Source organism: Elephas maximus, chromosome 7, assembly GCF_024166365.1.
Source record: "Elephas maximus indicus isolate mEleMax1 chromosome 7, mEleMax1 primary haplotype, whole genome shotgun sequence".
Classification (NCBI taxonomy): domain Eukaryota; kingdom Metazoa; phylum Chordata; class Mammalia; order Proboscidea; family Elephantidae; genus Elephas; species Elephas maximus.
The window spans coordinates 52,541,348-52,556,549 of record NC_064825.1 but is presented as its reverse complement, the minus strand read 5'-3'; the positions used below and the strand labels follow the sequence as shown (position 1 = coordinate 52,556,549).

Genomic DNA, 15,202 nt, shown 5'->3' with positions numbered 1-15,202 from the left:
GCACATGAATAGACAAATGCACACCCATGCTCACTGCAGCACTATTCACAATAGCAAAAAGATGGAAACAACCTAAGTGCCCACCAACAGATGAATGGATAAACAAGGTATGGTATGTACATATAATGTAATACTATGCAATGATAAAGAATAATGATGAATCTGCAGAACATCTCACAACATGGATGAATCTGGAAGGCATTATGCTGAGTGAAATAAGTCAATCACAAAAGGGCAAATATTGTATGAGACCACTATTATAAAAACTGAAGAAAAGGTTTACACACAGAAAGAAATAATCTTTGATGGTTACAAGGGAGGGAAAGGCAAATCACTAACTAGACAGTAGAGATGTGTTAACTTTGGTGAAGAAAAAGACAATATATAATACAGGGGAAATCAGCACAAAGTGACCAAGGCAAAAGAAGACACTAAGAGGAACACAAGGGGGAAAAAAAAAAGAAAGAAAGAAAGAGGCAACCATAGTAATTTCTAGAGCAGATACAACCCTACAGCAATAGTAAAAACAAATAATAACTTATAAGCAAATACAAAGGCAGAGACGTATGCTGAACAGAGGAAGCAGGGCATATAGGAGAAGACCTATGTACCCATATAGGTTAGGCTGTGGATATTTTTACATACATATTGTATATACAGTTTTTTTTATATTCATATGTATATGATAAAGTACAGTCATAGAAGCTTCCTAGACATATCCAAATACCTTGAGGGACCAAGTTACTGGGGCTGAGGGCTGGGGACCATGGTCTTGGGGGACAACCAGGTCAACTGGCATAACAGTTCGTAAAGAAAATGCTCTACATTCTACTTTGGTGGGTAGCATCTGGGGTCTTAAAAGCTTGTGAGTAGCCATCTATGAGATACACTTATTGGTCCCATGCCATCCGGAGCAAAGGAGAACAAAAAAACACAAAGATACAGGGAAGATATTAGCCCAGAGGTCTAATGGACTACATGTACCACAGCCTCCATCAGCCTGAGCCCAGAAGAACAGGATGGTGTCCAACTACCACCACCAACTGCTCTGACAGGGATCTCAATAGAGGGTCTCGGACAGAGCAGGAGAAAAATGTGGAACAAAATTCAAATTCACAAGGAAGACCAGACTTACTGCTCTGACAGAGACTGGAGGAACCCCCGAGACTATGGCTCCTGGATACCCTTCTAACAGAACTGAAGCCATTCCCAAAGTTCATTTTTCAGCCAAAGATTAGACAGCCTTATAAAACAAACAATAACACATGTGAGAAATGTGTTCCTTAGATCAATCAAGTATACAAGACCAAATGGACAATACCTGCCCCAAAGCAAAGACGAGAAGGCAGGAACGGACAGGAAAACTGTATGAATGGAAACAGGGAACCCAGGGTGGGGAGTGCTAACACACTGTGGGGACTGTAACCAAGGTCACGAATTAATTCGTGTATACATTTTCTAATGAGAGACTAATTTGCTCTGTAAACTTTCACCTAAAGTGCAACACACACACATACAAAACACAAAACAAACTAACAAAAAATAAGCTGGCTTGTGCTCATTAAAACGTCAAGGTCATGAAAGAAAAGACTGAGGAACTGTTCCAGATTGAAGGAGCTAAAGAGACATAACAGCCGAATGCAGCTTGGGGTCTGAATTTTCTTTTCCTGTAAAGAATATTATTGGGACAACTAGCGAAATCTGAATATTATCTGTAGATTAGCTAAATCAATATTGGTTTGATTTTGATAATTATACCGAGGCTATACGAGAAAATGTCCTTGTTTTTTAGGAAACAGACACAAGTATTTAGGGTTAAAGGGGTATCATGTGTATAACTTACTCTTAAATGATTCAGATACATATAACTGCGTGAATGTATATATGTATGATAAAGCAAATGTCATAAAATGTTAACATTTGGGGAATCTGGAATAAGGGTTTACAGGAATTCATCATGTCGAGTAAAAAAAAAAAAATCAAAATAATGCTTATCCTTGGGAGATGGGTTTCCCTGGGTGATGCAAATGGTTTGAACTGGCCCAATAACCTAAAGGTTGGTAGTTCGAACCCACCTAGCAGTGCCACCAAAGAAAGGCCTGACAATCTGCTTCCGTAAAGATTACAGCCAAGAAAACCCTATGGAGCAGTTCTACTCTGTAACACATGCGGTTGCCATGAGGTGGAATCAACTCAATGGCAATGGGTTTCGGTTTGGTTTTGGTTTTGGGGATGGGCAGTGACTGGAAGAGAGTATGAGTGGGATTCTGAGTGCTTGTAATAATTCTATTTCTTTCTTTTTTTAGAGAAGCTGAGAAGCATGGGAAAGGCAAGTCTCTTTTTATTATCTCAAAATGCAAAGTACTGAAGGCACTTACAATAACGAGGCAGGAGAGGTAGGGCTGCACAGGGAGGTCAGGGGTCAGTGGAAGAGGTAAGTCAATGGGCACCGGCCTAGTCAGGACCAGAAAGAAAGCTATAGGGTCAGGTGTGAAGCCAGTCAGGGCATCTATCTCTCTATGAAAGAGAAAACTCCATCCTACAGAGGGTTAGGAGATTAGAAGCACATGGCAGTAGGGGCAAGGGCTGGCAGTCACAAGTTAGTGGTTCTTGAAGGAACACAACTCGGCAGTGAGGAAGGCCCTCAGGTCCCCTGCTGGAAGAGATCTTGGTACACCTCGATGAGGCGGGCAGCCTCCTGTGGGCCAGAGAGAAGAGTACCATGGGTGGTGGAGTAGTACTTGAGGTGGGTGACCTCCCCTGAGAATAGCACCTGCATGGGTGCCCCCTTGGAGCTCTCCGTGTATGAGAGGGGCTTGGCCTGCTTCTTCACGTCTGCCCTACTCAAGCCCACCTGTGTGTACGAATAGGAGCCTCGAAAGTGGGGGTTGCTCCCCCAAGCCAAGCACAGGATTCACTGAGGTTAGGAATGTTGGGGTTCCCTGTGAACTGATGCAGCATCTCTGTGCAGATCTCAGCCACTGCCTCGTCATCACACTTCTGCATGATGAGGGCCTCCTCCCCACAGATCCAGCTGCTCAGCACATGCCATAGCGCTCAGGTGGGTAACAGACATCAAAGCCTCAGATCTTGGAGTACCAGAGCTCAGGCAGGTAGGTGAGGGTGCGGCTCTTCACATCGTCTTCCCACACAAACTGTAGGCTGCTGCACTCAGGGCCCCAGAAGGGCTCCTTGAATTCAACCAAGATTTTCTCGGTGGTGCCAATGCCCAGGCAGCGGATGGCAGCCACCTTCTCTGTGGGGAGCCCTGGCTGGAAGAAGCTGGTGTACTGTCTCTTCAACACGCCCAGTGACATGGTCACGATCATGTGGTCCACTGGGACCACCTCTCAGTCTTCGCACTCCACCAACACCGGTCACTGCTCATCCTCACTCCGCCTGTCCTCTCAGGGTTCCTCTCCCCACTTGTTGCCCTCCCTGGGGTCATGATTGTGGTCACTCTCCTTCTGGGGCTCAGTCTCAGGGCCTGGTCCCAGTGAATGCAATGGACAGGTTTCCTCAGCTGGATAATGTGGGCAGGGATACCCTCGGCCAGCAGCTCCACAACCCACATGAAGCCTGAGGGGATGATGTGGTAGGTGCCAGGGATCTCCATCCATGCTCCAAAGGTGCTCAGGGATACCTTGTCCATGCTGTGTTTGTGAGCTGCTCCCACAGCTCTCCACCTTCAGGTACTGCTGGATCATGGAAAGCGTCAGTTGTTGGTGGCCTCCGGGTCATCCCTGATGCGGCTGTGCACCTCCTCCCAGGTGAATACCCCCATACTGTTCTGACTCTTCAGTGTTGACTGGTTTACCATGCTGGAAGAACTCTTAGATCAAGTTATAGATCTTGTTGTATAAATTGCTGAATTCCTCAACCATGTCTTTGGGGATCCTACGGCTGCAGTTGGTGAGGTAGAAGGCCAAGCCATTCTTGGAACAGAGGCTGATGTGGCCCACACTTTGCTCCCCTTCGGTAGTTTGTTCCAGGAGGCCTCTGGCTTCTGCTAGATGATAGATGGATTCCTGTAGGAGCCATGGATCCAGGTGGCTCCCAGCTCAAAGATGGTGTGTCTGAGTTTCACGCTCTGCACACGACTTCCAATGTGGCTGGAGGCCGTGAGCACAGCGACGTCTGTGAAGCCCTACTCCGGAAGCGCTTTGATCACAGCCAGGCCAGCCCAGCTGGCATCAATCACCACCCACCACTCGAGGCTGTCCCTTCTCCACAGGTCACGACTGAGAGGGTCCTCTGACTGTCACCACTGGATTTACAACTTTGCACACGGTCCGCACTCACCTCCTAGGAACCTTTTCTCAACAACATAAACAATGACTATACACATGGACCTCACCTGGTGGAATACACAGGAACCAAATGGCCTACACTTTTCCCCGCTGAGTCGGGGAGGTGAGTCTTTGGCAAGCTGCGCTTCAGCCTCAGTCTCCTCTGCCTCCCCTCTTCCTCCAGCTGCCTGGCTTCCTTCCTCCATTCCCTGTCAGGATCGCAGGGGCCCGTGCCAGCTGCCTTGGCCTGTGTGAGGCTCTGCTCTGCCTCAAGTCCCTGGCCCACCCCGCCTGGTCTCCTCATGCCTTGCCCCTGCTCCCTGTAATAATTCTATTTCTTAATAAGGTGTATGTAGTTTGTGAAAACACAGTGAGCTGTATACCTATTTGCACTTTATGCCAGTATATTATATTTTAGTAATTTTTTTTTTTTTTAAAGTTAAGAAGAAAGAGAGCTGAACCCCATAAAGAACTTGGCACTGTGTCTGGCACATAGTAAGCTTGCAGTAAGGATCAGCCCCCAAAGGGCCTAGCACAGGTCCGGGCATGGGATAAGCTGGCACTTACAATGAGTTGTGCAGCAGGGAAGAGGCTCGGCAAGGCAGGGGAGGGTCTGTCTTCACCCTAAGGGGGAACATAACCCTCTTACCCTCCTGTGTACCTCAGTTCTCTCCTGGAAGGCTCCCCCCAACTCTGATGGGCGCACCCAGGCTCTCAGCCTGGAATTTGCTTCACCCCTGAAGCAAATGAGAAAATACAGAGATAGGAAATGTGCTTGTGATTCTGTCACTGGGATATGCAAATAAAATATATATGATAGGTCTATCTGCCTAATATTCCTGCCAATTCATTCTCTGGGTGTGATTAAAATGAGCAATAAATTCCTCGTGAATCTCTGTGGAGTGAAGATCCGGGAGTGGAGATGCAGGCTGGCACCAGCACATCCCCCTCAGCTGAATATTCATCATGGAATAGCTCCCCATATTTTTGTTTTATCTGCCATCATGTGCAGAGAGATATATTTCTACCTCTCCTTCTTGTCTTAGTTAAGACATGAAAATGGTGTAAGCTTTAAGTATTAAACTCTCCAGCTACTGAAATCCTTCAAAGTGAGATCACAGGCTGCTTCCTCTATGAAGCCCACATGCTTGTCTGCCTGGAGGTGATCCACAGCTTCTTGGAGCCCCCACCAACTCTGTGTGGACTCTTCTTCAGGCACAAGCCAGTCTGTGGGTATTCTATCTGAGAGCACCTGCTTTTCCCCCAGCTAGAAGGTAAGCTCAGGGGACTGGACCTCATTTACCTCTGGATCTCCTCAGGGGCTGGGGTGGGGGACATGAAAGCTGTAGTACACAGGACTGCTGGGAGAACTGAGGGAACCAGCAGTGAGGAGAAAATCATTCAGGACACTTAAGTCTGACAAAGGTTCTCAGGGCTAGTGACAAAAATTTAAAAGGCAGAATGCAATTAAAAATTACACTTACAGTAATTTCTAAATGGGAAAATAGTCGAGAAATAATATTAAGGAAAAAAAAAAAGCAGATTCCAAATATAAACCCAGGATCATACTCAAATGCCTGCAGAACCAAGTAGAAAAATATAAATGTATGTCAGGTAGGGATATAATGCAATAGGGAATGGTGTGGGGCCTGTGGCTGCAGAGTCCATGCCAGGCATTAAATTCATATTTAAAAAAAAACTCTGGGTCAGCAAAACGAAACATGCTTGCCAGTTTGAGACCCCTGGGGTATACAGTAGGATGTCAACCATGTTAAAAAAGAAAAAGCACGTCTATATATATACATACCGTTACAGGCCAGGAAAGGCAAATATAGTACCCTAAGAGGAAAGCTCTGGCTCAAATCCTTAAAACAGTCACTTAGAATAACTTGATTTTATCTAAGTCACTTGCTTTCTCTTTACACGTTCAGTTTTCCTGTCTATAAAATGGGGGTAATAACAGCTACTTAAAAAAAAAAAAACAAAAAACAGCTACTTCATAGAGTTGTTATAGGACTAGGAAAAAAAAAAAAACAGCACACCTGGCACAGTGCCCAGATACCCTCAATAAATGGTAGTTATTATTACACACAATTAAAAATATTAATAGTGGTTATGTCCAGGAGGTAGGATTAAATGCTTTTTATTGAGATCCAGCACAGTTGTCATCTCTTCCTGGAGTCCTTCCTTGGTCTCCCAGGCAGGATTAAGAGCCACCTCTGGGTTCCCACAGTCCCTCAGTGGTTGTCATGGTTTACTCGCCTGTTGCCCCATCAGACTATGAGCTCCTTGAGTGTTTTACTCATCTGTCTTCCTTCCATCTAGCCCAGTGTCTGCCCCATGGATGCCATTAATAAGTATGTATCCTTTTTACTTACTACTTTCCAAGTTTTCTATAATGAGCACCTGTGACTCTTACAAGTATAGAAAGATATGACTACAGAGTGGTAGGTGAAGGTAGAGGAGGATGAGCTGGTAGCAGGGGAAGGCTGGATGGACAGAAGCAGAGCAAGATCAGATAAGAGCGGCAGTAACCCAGGCCTAGACAGAGTCAGGAGATGAGGTGTCAGGCTGAGTTGTTACCTTACAGGTACAAGGCCTGGATTCTGAGAGGGGCAGCTGCTGGTTACTTATGGTCAGAGTGGAGACAGAACCCAGGTTTAAAACAGTGCTTTTCCCAAGAAACTTGGCCTCACAATTTTGAAGACGTAGTTTTTTGCAGCTTAGGGGAAAAAAAAAAAAAAGGCTGAGCAGAAAGAATGGGTGACCAAGTCGATGCTCAGCAACTGAGAAAAAGAAAATTCTGCTGACATTCTGGGCAGAGCTGAGGGGTGGTTCACATGGATAGATCTGAAGGAACAGCACAGCAATTAGGTTGAGATGCTCAGCAGACAGCTGGACATTCAGGATGCAGGAAATGTAGACTGGGTGAAGTGATCAAGTGCCAGAGGTCAGCAACAGATGACATGGTCTTCTAGGCGAAAGGCTACAGACTCCCTGGACTGGCTATAAGTGGTCATCTAGCCTTTAAAGGCAGCCCTTCCACTGTGAGGCAGCCCTGCTAGGGAGCTCTTCCTTGCAGCTGCCACCCGCTGAGCCTGACCCTGCCCTAGTTTTGCCACTGAAGGAATCAGATGGGAATGGAGCGTGTCCTTTGGACCCTGGGATCTCTGTGCTGGGAACCTCCTAGACCCAGGAGACAGAGAGAGAGAGAGCTGTGATGCTGGAGACAGTGCAGGACAATGAAAAGTGGTGGCAGAGAAACGGCAGCAAGAACAGGGGACTAGCACGAAACGGCACACTGGGCTTTCTGGCCCATGGAACAAGGAGGTTAGAGTGTATGTACCAGCCCACAGAGCCAGAGAGCTGAGTGCCTTTGGGCAGAAAGCTTCCTGGTGGAGTGGGGTGTCTCCAAGCGCTTGGAGGAGCTAGGCAAGCCAACCCATGGAAAAAGAGAGCTGAGTGCCTTCGGATTGAGGCTTGCTGGTGGAGATCGGTACCTCCAGGTACTCACTGGTGGAGCTAATGAGCTTTGTAACACTTGCTCAAACAGGGCAGATGCTGGGCCAAGGGGCGGAAGGCCAGAGAAAGGTCTGCTGTGGGCACAGCTGAGAAGAAGCTGTCCTGATTGAAGAACTGTTACTTGCCTAATAAACCCCATAACTCTAAGTACGGTTTGGGAGTTCTGTACGGCCACTGCAACAACTGTCAAACCCAGCAGAGAAGTAGAGAGTGCCATGGGAAGGATGGCTGGTGTTAGAATTGGTAAAAAAAAAATTTGGAGAGAGGAGGTACGTCTGACCTTTGCCTCACAGGAATTGCCTTTGGGCTGTTGATCTTGATTCTCCTTCCCCCTTGTGAAGTTAGAAAATGACCACCATGCTATTTTCACACTGGTTACCAAATATTTCCAATTCTCCCCCTCTTAGGCACGGTAGGATTACTCACACTTTTTGGCCCCCCATGATTGGGTGGGAATATGGGATTAATTCTGGCCAACAAGAAGTGAGTGAAAGCGAATGGTCCCACTGCCAGGTGGAGCATTTAACTGCAGAAGCAAGACCTTCCAGAGCATTCTCTTTTCCCTCTGGCAAGCAACCAGCGACATCCCAGATGGTGGTTGCTCTGTCAAGTGGGGTCCCTGAGTGCCCATGATGAACAGAGCCCCTCGTGCTGGCCTGCGATGGACACGTAACATAAGACAAAAATAAATTCTTGTTGTTTTAAATCACTGAAATTTGGGGTTGTTTGTTATAATAGCATAATCTAGTTTATCCTGACTGATACAGAGCCAAGTGCATATTGAATGAAGCCTCAGAAACCATTTGGTCCAAAGTTTTCATTTCACAGGGCAAAACTGAGGTTCACTGAGGGGAAGTCCTAGCCCAAAGTCACTCAGTGAGTGGTGGAGCTAGGATCAGAACTCACATCTTCTCTGTCTCAGTTCAGTGAGCTAAGTGCTCTTACTCAAGACATAGAGAATATTTGCCACTAGGTGGGACCTGCCATGCTGAATATCATATTTTTATGCAAATATCGCATGCGTTACACGTTTTTTGCCAACCATACAACCCCCTCACACATGATTTTCCTATAGACATGCTGTGTGCCTTACATGTGTGGGCGCATTATTCATGTGGGTGTGTTATTTGAGAAAACACACGGTAATCTCAAGGCACTTTAGCAAATTTGCTCACAAGAGACTCCATGATGCTGGAAAGAGCACAAGACTAAGAATCAGAAATTAGGTCTTCTAGTCCCAGTCCTGCCACTGAACCTACTACATGACCTTGTGCTCAACCCTGTCAGTTTCAGTTTTGATGTGATTGACTCTGGGACCAAAGGCAAGCCATATCCCACCTCTGGGCTCCAGTTTCCCCATGCCAGTTGTTCAGTGGTTTGGTGATTTAAAATTTGTGCCCCATAGAGAGCCCCTTCAGAGGCTACCCCAGGAGGGAAGGGATGGGCCAAACGGGCTGGGCTCTGGTCCACCTTCTCTTCAACTGGAACAGCTCTATTTTTCTCTGATTTGTTTATGCTTTGGTGAGATTTCCAATCACTGGACTTAATGACTTCTAAGATTCCTGCTGGTTCTGAAATATGTGATTCTAGTTCTTGGATTCTGCCAAGTATTTCCTGAGTTTTAACTCTGTGGCTGGGAGGAGTTTCAGGGAGTTTAAAAGTTTGTTTGAGAAGATCAAATTAAGATGGGGATTTTTTTTTTTGGTTCAGACTCTAGACTAGGCTCTTTGGAGCGTGTATGGAGGGGAGGGGTTGTTTGTTATAATAGCATAATCTAGTTTATCCTGACTGATACAGAGCCAAGTGCATATTGAATGAAATGGCTCTAGAAGGAGTGATAATGGGAAAGAACTGCTTGAGGAGGTAGTAGGATACGTGAGGCCTAGGGGAAATACTATTTGGGCTAGCTCTCCTCCTGGGAAAAGGAACTGGGAGGCCCATCACCTCAAAAGCTGAATTCTAAGGTTTATCTTTAGAAGTCAGAAGTGGGCCAGGCCTCTTCCTGGTCCTGACAGAGCTGCTTCCTGTTCTTGATGAGTCTGGGGGTTAGATTTGTATTTAAATAGACAATAATCACTTAAGGACAAATGGCCTTTGGTGTGGAGCCTGACATAACTTATTAAGTGAAGAGATTAAATGATGCACGGAGTGCCTACAGGCCTCCTCCTTTCTCTGAATCTTACCTTGGCCTCAGAAGTCCTCAGAAGCTTCATCACCTCCCCTTCTCGGGCATAATCCAAGGGTGTGTGTCCCATTTCATTCCTCTGCAGGGGATTGGCTCCTGGTAGGAAGAGAAGGATAAATAGTCAGAGGGTCCATGAGTGATCAGTGAGATCCTTCCCTTGAAGGTTGCTTAGGGACCTGATTTCAGTGTGAGGAATGTTCATGGAAATATTTAACAATAAAAACCTAAGAGATTGTAGAATGATGGGAAAACCCATCAAGCCACTCTGGGGGGACAGTTCTTAGTCCTTTCTAAAACAGTTGTCAAGGGTATCAGGGCTCCTGTATATAGCATCTCCCACGTCTGTCAGTTTGTTGTACTGTGGGGGCTCGCGTGTTGCTCTGATGCTGGAAGCTATGCCACTGGTATTCAGATACCAACAGGGTCACCCATGGCGGAGAGGTTTCAACTGAGCTTCCAGACTAAGACAGATTAGGAAGAAGGACCCGGCAGTCTACTTCTGAAAAGAATTAGCCAGTGAAACCTTACGAATAGCAGTGGAACATTGTCTGATATATTTCAGTCAACCTTAGTGACGTGGAGGGAGTCAAGCTTTTGGGACTTTCATTCGCTGATGTGGCAGGGCTTAAAATGAGGAGTAACAGCTGCAAACATCCATTAATAACTGGAACCTGGAATGTACAAAGTATGAATCTAGGAAAATTGGAAACCATCAAAAATGAAATGTAACACATAAACATCCATATCCTAGGCATTAGTGAGCTGAAATGGACTGGTACTGGCCATTTTGAATTGGACAATCATATGGTCTACTATGCTAGGAATGACAATTTGAAGAGAAATGGCGTTTATTCGCTGTCAAAAGGAACATTTCGAGATCTATCCTGAAGTACAACGCTGTCAGTGACAGGATAATATCCATATGCCTACAAGGAAGCCCAGTAAATATAACTACTATTCAAATTTATGGACCAATGACTAAGGCCACAGATAAAGAAACTGAAAGACTTTTAACCAGCTTCTGCAGTCTGAAATTGACCAAATTGGCCACTGCAACAAATTATCAAACCCAGCAGAGAATCAGGATGCATTGATAATTACTGGTAATTGGAAAGCAAACACTGGAAACGAGGAAGAAGGATCAGTAGTTGGAAAATACGGCCTTGGCGACAGAAATGATGCCAGAGATCTCATGATAGGATTTTGTAAGGCCAACAACTTCTTCATTGCAAATACCGTTTTTCAGCAACGTAAATGGCGACTATACACACGGACCTCGCCAGATGGAATACGAAGGGATCAAATCAACTACATCTGTGGAAAGAGATGATGGAAAAGCTCAATATCATCAGTCAGAACAAGGCCAAGGGCCGACTACAGAACAGACCATCAATTGTTCACATGCAAGTTCAAGTTGAAAGTGAAGAAAATTAGAACAAGTGCACAAGAGCCAAAGTATGACCTTAAATGTATCCCACCTGAATTTAGAGACCATCTCAAAAAATAGATCTTAAGTGTTGAACACTGATAACCCAAGACCAGATGAGTTGTAGAATGACATCAAGGAAGTCATCCATGAAGAAAGCAAGAGGTCATTAAAAAGATAAGAAAGAAAGAAAAGACCAAAATGGATGTCAGAAGAGACTCTGAAGCTTGCTCTGGAATGTCGAGTAGCTAAAGCAAAAGGTAGAAATGAAGTAAAAGAACTGAACAGAAGATTCAAAGGGTGACTCAAGAAGACAAAGTAAAGTATTATAATGATATGAGCAAAGACCTGGAGATAGAAAACCAAAAGGGAAGAATGTGCTCAGGATTTCTCAAGCTGAAAGAACTAAAGAAAAAATTCAAGCTTCGAGATGCAATAGTGAAGGATTCCATGGGGGAAAATATCAAATGATGCAGGAAGTATCAAAAGAAGATGGAAAGAATACAGAGAGTCATTATACCAAAAAGAACTGGTGGATGTTCAATCATTTCAAGAGGTGGCATATGATCAGGAGCTGAAGGAAGAAGGCCAAGCTGCACTGAAGATATTGGCAAAAAACAAGGCTCCAGGAATTGACGGAGTATCAATTGAGATGTTTCAACAAACAGATGCAGGGCTGGAAGTGCTCATTCGTCTATGCCAAGAAATTTGGAAGACAGCTGCCTGGCCAACTGACTGGAATAGATCCATATTTATGCCTATTCCCAAGAAAGGTTATCCAACTGAATGTGGAAATTATCAAACGATATCATTAATACCACACCAAGTAAAATTTTGCTGAAGATTATTCAAAAGCAGCTGCAGCAGTATATCAACAGGGAACTGCCAGAAATTCAGGCCGGATTCAGAAGAGGACATGGAACCAGGGATATCATTGCTGATGTCAGATGGATCCTGGCTGAACGCAGAGAATACCAGAAAGATGTTTACCTGTGTCTTATTGACTATGCTAAGGCATTCAACTGTGTGGATCATAACAAATTATGGATAACATTAGGAAGAATGGGAATTCCAGAACACTTAATTGTGCTCATGAGGACCTCTACATAGATCAAGAGGCAGTTGTTGGAACAGAACAGGGGATACTGTGTGGTTTAAAGTCAGGAAATGTGTGTGTCAGGGTTGTATCCTTTCACCATACCTATTCAATCTGTGTCCTGAGCAAATAATCCAAGAAGCTGGACTATATGAAGAAGAACGGGGCATCAGGATTGGGACTCATTAACAACCTGTGTTATGCAGATGATACAGCCTTGCTTGCTGAAAGTGAAGAGGACTTGAGGCACTTACTAATGAAGATCAAAGACCCCAGTCTTCAGTATGGATTACACCTCTACATAAAGAAAACAAAAATCCTCACAACTAGATCAATAAGTAACATCATGATAAACGGAGAAAAGATTGAATTTGTCAAGGATTTCGTTTTACTTGGGCCCACAATCAACACCCATGGAAGCAGCCGTCAAGAAATCAAAAGATGCACTGTGTTGGGGCAAAGCTGTTGCGAAAGACCTCTTTAAAGTGTTGAAAAGCAAAGATGTCACCTTGGAGACTAAGGTGTGCCTGACAGAAGCCACAGTATTTTCAATTTCATCATATGCATGCAAAAGGTGTACAATGTATGAAGAAGACCGAAGAAGAACGGATGGCTTTGAATTGTGGTATTGGCGAAGAATACTGAAGGTACCATGGGCTGCCAAAAGAACGAGCAAATCTGTCTTGGAAGAAGTAAAACCAGAATGCTCCTTAGAAGCAAGGATGGCGAGACTACGTCTTACATACTTTGGACATGTTATCAGGAGGGATCAGTCCCTGGAGAAGGACAGCATGCTTGGTAAAGTACAGGGTCAGCGAAGAAGAAGACCCTCAACGAGATGGACTGACACAGTGGCTGCAACAACAGGCTCAAGCATAACGATTGCGAGCATGGTGCAGGGTGAGAAGTGTTTAGTTCTGTAGTACATACAGTTGTTATGAGGTGGAGCCAACTTGATGGCACCTAACAACAACATATACAGCATACGCACATGTGCAGAAACACTCTACCCATATGGAGAAGTGCTGCATGCTCATGTAGATGTGTTATGCACACACAGGTATGCTATGCAGACACAAATACACACAACTGAACATGCAAACAAATATACCAAATACAGATTAATACATCCCAACACAAATACATATGAACATACAAACTCACATATACAACATTCATTAACATGCTCACATTTTCAAATACATCTGATTACAGATGAAATTCACTCACAAAGATATATAAAAGCGTTTGTTTCTAAAGCACAGAATATCCCAATTAATTAAAAGCTCCTCTCTTTCTTCTCCAGTTCCTTTCTTCTTTTAATACTCTCTGATTGCTGGGCATTTCCTGCCTGCCAAAGTCAGCTGAGACCTCTGGAAGGATGTGGGCATCACCAGCAACCTGGTTATGCCAGACCACAGTTCAGTGCCCTTAACAATCGTAGCTGTTAGTATGTGCCTGTGTGTGTGTGTGTGTGTGTGGGTGGGTGGGGTGAGGTGGGGTGGGGTGGGGAGGAGGGCAGTGGCATTTCCCCCAATCCTTAGTGCCTGTGATTTGAAGACAAAGTACTCTGAGTATGACAAAAAGTTAGCTAGGGGCCGTGCATCCACCTTCTCGTTCTCGGGTGCCTGTGGCCGATAAGCCTGTATAAAGTGTCTACTTTGCGCAAGGTTTTGCAGGCATGGAGAGTAAGGCTGCTCTGCCCCTCCACGCTGTCAGTGAGGGCACCTCGCTCTCCTCTTCAAAAGCCATCCATCCCATTCAATTTGGCAAACACTGAATGAGTGGGGCCTGGGGACACCGAAGATTCAGATCTAGCCCTGCCCCAAAGGCACTCCTATCAAGGCAGAAAGACAGAATCCCAAGAAAGCTGTGCCTTGTACACAGCAGATGCTCAACAAATGTGTCAAATGAAACATTAAAGTAATAGTTAATTAGTATTCCTTGAGCTTCTTTCTTGTTAGGGAAGCACCGTATAGAAATAAGTGTTAAGAAGTCACGTGCTGGCAGGGGAACGTAAACCCACAGGCATGGCTGTGTCTGCACAGGGCCTGGCCTCAGTGTGGGTGCCCAACCACTGTTTGTTGATGGACAGTAAAAATCACGTGTTTCTCAACACCAGCCTTTGAAAACATTTTTGCCAAGATATAAAATGGTTCCTTCCTCTTGAAGGTCTCTGCTTCTTAAAAAACCTATAAACTTACCAACAAGAGTAAACATTTGTTAAGCATTTAAATGTGGCTGTCTGCCTGGGCTGCGGAGGAAGAGGCTAAACCTTTACATATGTGTGGAAGGAGGAGGGAAGGAGGGGGAAGAGGCGGAGACAGTAGTAAGCACAATCCAGGTAATGGAAACTTTTATTATCAATAAGGAAAAATTAACACTTTTATACACAACCTTATTTTCTGATAGAAATTTAGTACTATTTTTTAATTGGGGTATAATTGACATACCAGTCTTATATCATAAGACTGGTATGTCAATTATACCCCAATTAGAGTATAAAGTATAAAATTCAGTGGTTTTAATATATATTAACGATGTTGTGCAGTCATCAACACTATTTAATTCCAGAACACTTTCCTCACCCCAAAGAGAAACCCCATACCCATTAACAGCAACTCCCCATTCCTCCCTCCCTCAACCCCTATTTTCTTTCATTCTGTGGGTTGCCTTTCTATTTT

The 15,202-nt window shown here is 44.8% G+C and overlaps 1 protein-coding gene and 1 pseudogene across 2 annotated transcripts in view; both read right to left on the bottom strand.

Moving 5' to 3' along the window:
• The window catches only part of CLPB (caseinolytic mitochondrial matrix peptidase chaperone subunit B), a 181,537-nt gene that overhangs the window by 47,695 nt on the left and 118,640 nt on the right, over positions 1 to 15,202 (bottom strand). For both annotated transcript variants that reach the window (XM_049889949.1, XM_049889948.1), the window contains one exon: positions 9,995 to 10,092. In XM_049889949.1, coding sequence (XP_049745906.1) covers positions 9,995 to 10,092 — 98 coding nt within the window. The remainder of the gene's footprint in view (positions 1 to 9,994; positions 10,093 to 15,202) is intronic.
• LOC126078852 (spermine oxidase-like) lies at positions 1,885 to 4,593 on the bottom strand (annotated as a pseudogene).